We start from the raw sequence: 9,245 nt of genomic DNA, 5'->3' as shown, positions 1-9,245 counted from the left end.
AGTTTCAAAACAAAAAAAATAAAAATAGCTCCATAGTCTAAAGCTGCCATCTGCTCCCTCCCTTCCTGGATCTCAGCTCACTGCCACAGGGAACTGGTCTTGGATGTGGCATATGCTGGGGTTCCTCCCCTTCTTTTTTTAACGCATCCCTCTGCCGTTCGATAGGATTGTTGAAATTCCTCACCCCTCTCTCAGCTACCAGGAGCCTCTTGAGACTTGAATGAGTAAATATTGATCACTGACAGAGAGCTATAAATATCAGTTCACAGCCCCATGTTAGATACATAAGAAGGTTGATTCCATCTCCACAGAACAAGGTAGCAGTGTGAGCAACACGCCGACTGCCCTGAAAGAGAATCTCTTTCCTTGCAGCGTCAGGCTGGGCTGCTTGCTTCTAAAGAGACCAGAGCAGAACTCGCAGCTGAGCAAATCAATTACGGGAAGCTCAGGTTTCTTTGTAAAGTGCAATCCTTGGATTCTGCTCCTGCCTCTGTGCCTGCACATCAGTCACCCCCTCTGCCTGTCCTCCCCCAGAGCAGGGCATATACCCAGCTGAGCCTCATCCGCATCGTACAGTGCTTGCTTTCCTGGGTGGGAGGGGGGGCGGACGTGTCTGACTGCACCAGCGTCTGGACCATTTAAAGAATATGGATGCTGGAGCCTTTCCCTTCTCTGATGTGCCTTCTGGCTGGCTGTCCCTCCAGCACTTCCTAATCCTTGTGACTCCTTTGGTGTCTTAGCTCTTCACTGGAAGATCTGTGAATGCACAAAATTATTTGCACGTTTGCTGTCACTGTCTTTATCATGAAGTTACTGCCTTGAGGGATTGTGTCTCATTTAAAGCAGGTAGGAAAAAAAATTCTACATCTTACCACCACCATGCTGTTTGATTTTAACTGGCACATACACCTCATCTCCCAACGATGCAGCAATTCTCCCCTCCCCTGTGGTCTGGCTGGATTGTCTGGGCTGGGCATGGCAAGCTCTTTGGGAATGTCTTTTCCGTCAGGGTGACGAGCTTTCCCAGGCAGCACACATGTGGCAGCGTGGGCAGGGGGGGCCTGGGGCTGCCTGGTCCCCGGCAGTGAGCTGTGATCAAGGCTGGATTTCCAGCCCTTTTCACCTTCTGCTGCCCTCCAGCAACTGATTGCATCCCTAACGGAGTTCAAGGATGGAAACAAGCCAGACTCTCTCTTTATTCACTTTTTAGCCTGCAGAAGGGTTACAGGGCCAAGACTTGCATGCAGCGCTGTACATTATGGCCAACCGTGCTGTAAAGCGGGGGGGACCCAGGCCTTTGCTGCGCCCTTCCTGAGCTCTAAAGCTCGGCCTGCCTCCCTGAGCCCGTCGTGTCCCAGTGTCTCGCGCTCCCTGCTTGTGGCTGGGCGCTGCACGTTGGGCTTCGCAATATCCATGAGCTGCACGAAGGTGCAAGGGCAGGGTGAGCTGCAGGGCAGCTCTGTGGGCAGCGCGTGCTCTGCCAGCCCCAGGCACAGCACAGTTCGTAGCGCTGGAGCTGAGTCGCTTTCCAGACTTCGGAGGCGAGACTGAGCAGGGAGGATTCCTTCCTGGTGATGATTCCAGGCCTTGCATGCACAGGCATCGCTCGCACGTGTGTGGAAGGAAATGAGGTGTGGAGCTGGCTGCTCGGCCGGGTGGTAGAAGGGGCGAGAGCACGTGGTCCCTTTGCACAGCGGCTGTGAGGGAGCAGGAGCTGCAGTGGCCCAGTGACTGTCCCCAACCCCAGCTGTCCATGCAAGCGTCAAAGGAGCCCAAAGTGTGACAAGCAGCATCTTTCCAGACACAGCTGGGTATCCCGCCGGGAAACCTGCCTTTCACTTTATAGCGTGGTCTCCAGCTCGCTCTTTAGGTTGGGGTGACGCTGGTTCAGGTCTGTGAAGTCGCCTGTGTTTTCCCCACAGGTTTTCTGGCTCATCTCCTGGGTCAGACAGGGCAAAAAATGACCTGAGGCAAAGGAGCCAGGGATGTAGCCGGGCAGGCTGGCCCGGGCGGGGGGCAGCAGCCCCCGCTGCTGTGTGCTCCCTGCCCCTCGCCCGGCAAGGCTCGTGCTGATGCTGGCGGTGGCGTGGGAGGCCAGCCCAGCGTAGCAGCAGCTCCCTGCCGCACCGTTGGCACGCGCCTTCTGCTTGAAGTCCAGGGCCAGGCTTCTCCGAAAGTGGGCTTTCTTAATCTCCGCCTGCACCTGAGGGAGAGACCAGAGGTGGCTGCTGGGGCCTGGGGAAACAGGGATCCCGTCCCTTCCCCATGGCTTTCACTCCTAGTGATTTTTTCCCCTTCCAAACCCTACCGAGAGGGATGGATCTGAGTGTTTTCCTCTGGTTATCCCAGCCTGGGGTCTGCGGGCAGACTTCCCCGACCCTAAAGGGGCTGGAACAGGGAGCTCAGCTGCTCACACTGAACTTACCTCCCCATTGCAGAAGCAGTAGATGAAAGCCACAAAGAAACCCTGCCAAAAGAGAGAGGTGGAGCGTGAGTCCCGAGCTGGGATGCTGTACACGTCCCTCCCCCTCCCGGCATGAGCATCGCTCGGTATTCAGAGCAGGCAAGCAGCCCCATGTCCACACACCTGAGAGGAGTTAAAGAGCATCTCATAATGCATCTGGATCTGCCACAGGACCCCGGAGACCTCGGTGTAGGGCATGGCCATGAACACCACGTAATGGACTCCAAAAAGCGGCATCAGCACCAGTGTGGACTTCAGCAGCTTCCTGAGAGGAGGAACGCCATGAGCCGGGGCTGCCAGGAGCCCCCAGCCCCCTGGCAGACGCTGTGAGCGTCCTGGCAAAGAGGGCAGTCGCTTCAGCTGCTGCTGCTGCTGCAGCTGGTTTGTGTGTAGCTAACCGCACGGTGTCCAGCTTGGAGGAGGAAGCAGGCAGAGCCTGAGCGCCTGAGCCGGCTGTTTCGGTCAAACCGCGCTGCCAGAAGCACTGGCTGCCACCGTCCTGCCACCCTCCCTCACTCCCACAGCCGCTCCCGCACCTCTGCCCTTCACTCCCAGCCCCCCGGGAGCCGTCTTGGCTAAACGGGCAGAAAGGAGCCGGAGCAGGGCCGGGGCATGGTTTGGCGCTGCCAGCACTCGCCTGTACTGCTGCCGGGGGTCCAGCTTCCCCGTGTTCGTCTCCCAGAGCTTGGCAGCCAGCACCCGGATGATGTTGAGGAAGAGGAAGAAGTTCACCTGCCGACAAACACCTGCTGTGGTTTTGTCACCCACAGTGACCTTGGGTCTGCCCGAGCAGCCCCCTGGGACGAGGACAGGCAGTTCTGGGTGAGCTGCAGGCAGGGACATGGGGGTGATGCTGTGGTCAGAGCCAGGAGGGACCGATGCCCCTGGACCCTTTTGCATCATGTGGGCCCTCCCTGGGTGGCAGGGTGGCTGGGGACGCAGTGCCAGTGGCCACAAGCGAACAGCTCTGAGTCTCTATCCATCCCCTTTCCCCAAAAAGGATTGGGAGATTCAGCCACAGGATTCTTACCACAATGGCGGCCAAGATGGGGACCTGATAAATCCACTTCACATTCCCTGCGCTGAGGTCCCAGCACCTGAAGAGACCATTAAAGAAACAGTTTGAGAAACCTGAAATCACTGGTAAGGAAAATTGCTGGCTGATGGCTCCCTGTGCCTGCCAGCCAGCATCCTGTCCTCCTACCCTGTGCTCCCTTTGTGGAGTTTGTGTAAATCTTGACCCACCAGCAGCCGTGCTACAAGCTTTCATAACCATCATGAAGCTGCAAATCAGTTTTAAAAATTAGCATTAATGTTCCCAAGGACTCCTTGGCCAACTCATCTAAAACTCCTGCTGTATGTTTGGTGGCCTTTCTCCCTTTAAAATGCTTAATTTTAGAACATGTCCTTTAGCTTTCGTCTTTGCACTTTTTATTGGTTAATTTTATGGTGTAAACCTGCATCCATCTGCCTCCTAAATCCAGAACAAAACAACTATTGGTCTGGATTATGGACAATTTTATGAACAAACCTGTACGTGTGTTCACCCCTCTTGTTTTTTTTGGAAAATTTTCGCTTTCACAATTCTGGTGCCCACAGATATTTGCTAGCATTTGCAGCCCGTCGTTCCCTCCCCAAGGGACCACCAGAGGAGGGGGACCTACGTACTGTGTATCTGCCAGGGAGGCCCTGACGCTGGCCCAGACAGACACAAACACGGCGGGGAGACCTGGAGAGGTTGGAACCAGAGTGAGGAGCTTGGGTGAAGCGTCGCGTTTGCAGCTGGTCTGCATCCCACTGCCCTTCCCTGGGCACTCGGTGCCATGCAGCCACGGCTGAGGCCACGGCTCCCAGCTGGTCACAGTGGCCATAGCATTGGGCTGGGGTCCGTGCTTACCCCAGCCAATGATGATGAGGAGCCACAGGTAGTTCTTGTTGGAGAGGTAGGCCATGAAGATCAGGCTGTGCAGGTAGAGACCTTCCACCAGGATCCAGTAGTGGTTGGTGGCCAGAAAATAGAGGAAGAGCGTCACCACCACCTTGCAGCCAACCTGCGGACGTGCAGAGAGGGGCCCATCTCAGGCTGGCCCCTGGAAACGAAACCTGGTGGCTTTTGCCCTCTGGCCAAGCTGTGCCCCCTGTGTGGCTCACGTTCCCCTCTGGCAGGGAGCTGCATCTCCCCTGGGATGTTCCAGCATCAGGCAGAGCAGGCGCCCTAGATCTTTCCCTAGGGATGGCGTTTCCCACACCAGGGCACCCTGAGCTGGGGCAGGCAGTGAGCCCGATGTCCCCTGCGGCTCTGGTCCCTGCTGCGGCACCGGGGCGGGGTAAGCTGGCAGAGCTGGGATGGCCCTTCATCCCTCCACAGCGGCATCGCCCCGAGCACTGCAGCCCCGACCCGGGAGGGTCCCAAGCGCATCCCCTTGCACCAGGGCTCCCAAATCCCCTTTTCCCCTGATCCTGCCCCTGGTCTCGGCATGCCACGTGCCAGGTGGCTCCGTTGTCCTGGTGAGGGACCCATTTCTGCCTTGAAGTCATCCTCCCGCATCTTCTCAGCCGTGCTGGCCAGCGTGCCCGAGTAGAGCACCATGTCCTTCACGAAGATGCTAGCCGCCCGGCAGATGAAGGAGGTGAAGAGGTGGACGTGGATGTAGTTGCGCGTGCAGTGCAGGCGCCTGCGGAGAGGAGGGGTGACGTGAGCCCAGCCCCGGCTGCCTGACAAGCTCATCGCGCGTGGGCTGGGGCACGGGGGTCCCACCGAAGGTGGCCTCCAAGGTGGCAGCCCTCCCACGGGCACAGGGGCCGGGTCTGGGGGCAAGTGGGCTGTTGACACCTTCAAGGGCAGGGTGGCGCGGGCGGGGAGCCGGTCACACGGGGGGTGTTTGGGGCTTTGGGAAATGGCTGATGTTCGTGCTGGGGGTTGGGGCCGGTGCCTGTTCCCTCGGGGGCAGCTCCCCCTCAGGGAGGGGGCGAGGGTGACTCTCCCGCACGCGGGAATGGGGATGGGGCTTCTCCTTACTTGAAGTACGAGAGGATGCAGACGGCGACAATGAGGGAGGCCAGGGAGATGGAGTAGCCGATGGTGTACATCAGGTGCAGGCGGTCAAACACCGCCTGGAAGAGAAGGGCTGAGCTCCACAACCCCCCCGCAGCCCAGCCCCCCCCAGGCTGAGGGCACGGCGGGAGCAGGGCTTGTTTGAGGAGCGGCGGGGGAAGAGCCCCCTGCTCCCAGCAGTTCCCTGGGCTTTGCTGCACGCTTCCCTGGTCCCCATCCTGACCCCTTTTCCCAGCACCTTTGGCAAGCAAGGTCACCTTCTCACGGCTCCGGCTCTCGGAGGAGAAGAGCAGAGCACACTCGGTGTAATTGGCCCAGGTCCTGTTGATGCTGAGGGCCGTGGCCCAGGTCCCGGAGGCGCTGCAGTACCTGTAGGCATGACCTGCGAAGGCAACGCGCGCTGTGGCAGCCGAAGGACCGTGGGAAGCCTGGACACGTCCCCGTTGGCACCCAGGCGAGGTCGCTCCCTGCTCGGGTGCAAGCACTCACCGTTATGGTTGAAGTCATAGATGTAGTCAGGGCAGGGCACCGACACCTCCTGGCTGGGGGAGCCCTTGGGCCAGCAGATGATCCCATCCCACTCGGGGAGGCAGCTGGTGTCTGGCCAACAACAAAGACACATCTCATGTCCCCAGACTGGGCCGTGGCACGCCAGCAGCCTCCCCGAGGGTGGCCAGGGCAAGGAGAACGTGCTGCCATGCGAACCCCCCCAGCCTGCGGAGCAGAGGGACTGGGGAGAAGGACACGTCCCATCACATCCCACCTCTTCTGGGGCAGGCAAGGCCTCTCCACCGCTCTAGTTTGCCCTGTGCCTGGGGCAGTCTGGAAAGCAGTGCTGACTAATCAGGGTGATGATCTGATCAGCACCTAATTGCACCCAGAGCAGCCAGGATGCCGGGAGCTCCACAAACCCTCAGGAGCTGAGTGTCCCTGGCCCCATCCCGCTCCCATTGGATGGCACAGCATTTCCCGTGGCACAGCCAGCTCTACCGGGGCTGGCTGACCCATGTGCGGGGCAGGGACGCTACCTTTGATCTTCTCCAGTTGGGCTTTTATGTCTCTCTGACATTTCTCCTTAGCTTCCACCAGGAGATAGATCTGCTCTTCTTTTGTGAGAACATCATCAGGGTCGACCTGCCAAGACAGAACTGAAGTGGTCAGGCCAGCCGTGCCAGCCAGCAGCTCGCCTTGGGTCTCTTCTTCGTGCTCACAGTTTAGAGATTAACCCTCCCCGGGAGACTTCGGCCCACCCTGGTGACCCCCATGTCCCCAGAGAGCTGCCACCGTCTGCTCAGTGACATGAGCCACCCGCGGCTGGGATCTGGGATCCAGGAGCTGGGAGCGAAGCTGCTCCGTGCCAGCAGCACCCCGAAGGTGGCAGATGAGGACACCCACAAACGCTTCCCAACCCAGAGCAGGACCCATGTCGCTTCTGCTGCCGCAAAAGACCCAGCGCTCCCCGCACAACCCCCGCATCCAGGTAATCAGCACCAAATCCGACATCGCGAGGGCTCAGGGGCCGACAGAGGAAAGTCATCTCCTGATGCGGGACCAACGCTCTGCCGAGCCCTGCAGCGTGGGGGTCTCACCATTGAGCAGGACCATCCCTGGGGCAAGGAGTGAGAGTGAAACCAGCGCAGCCACGGGCAGGGGGACAGGAGCACATGTGGAAGTGGATGCGCGTGGCACGGCTGTGCTCCCCCAGCCCTCCCCGGGCGAGTCCAGCTTCCATGGCTCGGGGTAGATTCGAAGGACACAGGGAAGAGAAAAGCGCTGCCCCCCGTCCTGCTCTCTCTGCTCCCTCTTGCAAGGCTGGGGCCGACCACGAGCCGCCCTCCCACCTGTCCCTGAGCGGTTAAAAAATGCACGTCCCTGCGCATCTCTGTGCCAGAAACCAGCGGTACGCTGGGCTTCTGCCAGCAGCGCTGGATGTGCCCGTTGCCCCCCGAGCATCCCAGGCCGGGTCCAGCACCCCGGCCTGCAGCAGAAAGCAGGTGCCCAGTGCCAGGAGCTGCACGATGCAGACGGGTGCAGCCTGCAGCGCCTGCAGCTCCTGGTCACACTGCACGTGCAATCATCTGTTGGGCTGGGATGCTGGAAGGAGTTGGGAGCCAGGATGAGGAAACAGCTTTGGAAGTGGAAAGGAGCTGGGACGCAGCGGGGTCATGTCCTGGGCTGCCTGCAGGTGAGCGCGGCCAAATCCTGCCCCAGAGAGGAGATCCTGAGCGCTCACTTGCGCTTTTCCCAAAAGCATCCGAGGCGGGGGGAGGGGGTGTGTGGGGGTGGCTGGTGAGGGGCATAGGGCAGGAGTGAGGGTCCTGGGGCTGCATCAGCAGGGTGGGGGCACAGCTTTGGGAGATGCACCCGGGTGCACCCAGCTCTGCCCCTGCCACACGCCCCCAGCCTCGCCTGCACCACGATGAATCGCCCCGCGCTTTCTGCTCCCCCAGCGCCTCTGAGGCTGCGAGCCTTGCCCTGGATGCTTCCAAGAAATGGAAAAGCCATTACATCGCGGCGGCGCGGCGGCTGCTGGAGACATTTTAGCAGGAGCGGAGAGCCTCTGCCCTCCCACCCGGCCCCGGCTCAGCACCTCTGCGGAGCAGGACGTGCAGCAGGGGGACACATGGCCCCGACCGGAGCAGGTGGCACAAATAGCAGTATTTAAAGCCAGGAGAGGGACCAGAGGAACCCACGGGGCCACGCAGACTTACCAAAGCCCACGCAGAGCTCAGGAGGCAGCAGCAGAGGAGGGCCGCCGTGGTACCTCCCACGGGGATGGATGTCTCCATGGTCCCACCGTATCACTGGGACGGGGACCTCAGGGACGGCGAGCTGGCGGGAGCGAAGTCCTTGCCTGGGGACAAGCTGTCTGCACAGCCCCAGTCACTGCCAGCCCGAGGCCGCGGGCGATGGAGAGGTCTGGCGTGTTCAGCAGGACAGAGCATCTTCTGGGAGCACCTTCCCAGCTGCCCTCCCCGTCGGGGCGAGGTGGCAGTGGGGGCACAGCCCGTCCCTGGCAGCACCCTGGGGTGAACCCCCTGCCCTGGTGGGCACTGCCCCGGCAGCGCTACAGGGATCTGCTGGCAGGCTTGCTAGGCAGGGGGGGTTCTTCCCCCCCCATGCTTGCTCCTATTCACCCTCTGTGTCTCGCCTGCTTTAAGCAGCTCCTGCCGCATGTGCAAACAATCCCCGTTCAGATGGGGATGGCAGAGGTTTGTTGGCTCAGCCCTAGGTGCTAAAATCCTCTTCATTCAAGGCAGATTCCTCTTCTCTTTTCAGAAAATTCTCTCACTGCCTGGTGGCTCATTTTTCAACTGTCACAGCATCCCCCCAGCGCCCCAGCACTGCTCAGTCCCCTTCAGCCCCAGACTGGTCTCAAAGAGCTGAAGGAAGGTGGGAAAAATCCCAGTGAGGTGGCTGGAGGTAGGGAGGCAGGGTGTGCAAGCACTTGAGCATCACCTCGACACTGATGCTCCTGAGGTGGGATGGCTTTCAGGCAGATGCCAGTTTAACCCTTTTCCTTCTCTCGGGATTGGGGCATGTTTTGGGGAGACGTGCTGGGATCAGTCCCACTTCCCACTGGGACCAGCATCCTGCTGCCTTTGCGTGTTTGCTTTGCAAAAGGGCCTCGCTGCACATCTGCACTTGGCCCCCTGCAGCGCGGGGCTGGTGGCTGTGCCGGGGTTAGAGGGATGGTGCTGGCAGCATGGAGCTCCCACCCCGCTG

The 9,245-nt window shown here is 60.0% G+C and overlaps 1 protein-coding gene across 1 annotated transcript; it reads right to left on the bottom strand.

The window, feature by feature from the left end:
- Positions 1–630: 630 nt before the first annotated feature.
- Positions 631–8,451, bottom strand: LOC130160111 (parathyroid hormone/parathyroid hormone-related peptide receptor-like). The gene is made up of 13 exons (XM_056362376.1): positions 8,231–8,451; positions 6,548–6,653; positions 6,009–6,119; positions 5,777–5,901; positions 5,484–5,578; positions 4,953–5,139; positions 4,362–4,515; positions 4,133–4,193; positions 3,495–3,561; positions 3,102–3,196; positions 2,588–2,729; positions 2,426–2,467; positions 631–2,203 (listed from the first exon to the last, which is right to left on the bottom strand). The coding sequence occupies exons 1-13, from the start codon at positions 8,306–8,308 to the stop codon at positions 1,841–1,843; spliced, it is 1,626 nt and encodes a 541-aa protein (XP_056218351.1). The 5' UTR covers positions 8,309–8,451; the 3' UTR covers positions 631–1,840.
- Positions 8,452–9,245: the final 794 nt, after the last annotated feature.

This window comes from Falco biarmicus, chromosome 17 (assembly GCF_023638135.1).
Source record: "Falco biarmicus isolate bFalBia1 chromosome 17, bFalBia1.pri, whole genome shotgun sequence".
Lineage (NCBI taxonomy): Eukaryota > Metazoa > Chordata > Aves > Falconiformes > Falconidae > Falco > Falco biarmicus.
This window is presented reverse-complemented; position numbering and strand designations above follow the sequence as displayed.

Excerpts from the sequence above, each read along its gene's own strand:
- LOC130160111 (XM_056362376.1), bottom strand. The coding sequence starts at position 8,308 with ATGGAGACATCCATCCCCGTGGGAGGTACCACGGCGGCCCTCCTCTGC. Across the intron at positions 4,194-4,361 it reads CCTCATCATCATTGGCTGGG|GTCTCCCCGCCGTGTTTGTG; the intron begins GTAAGCACGGAC and ends CAACCTCTCCAG. Across the intron at positions 2,468-2,587 it reads TGCTCTTTAACTCCTCTCAG|GGTTTCTTTGTGGCTTTCAT; the intron begins GTGTGTGGACAT and ends CTCTTTTGGCAG.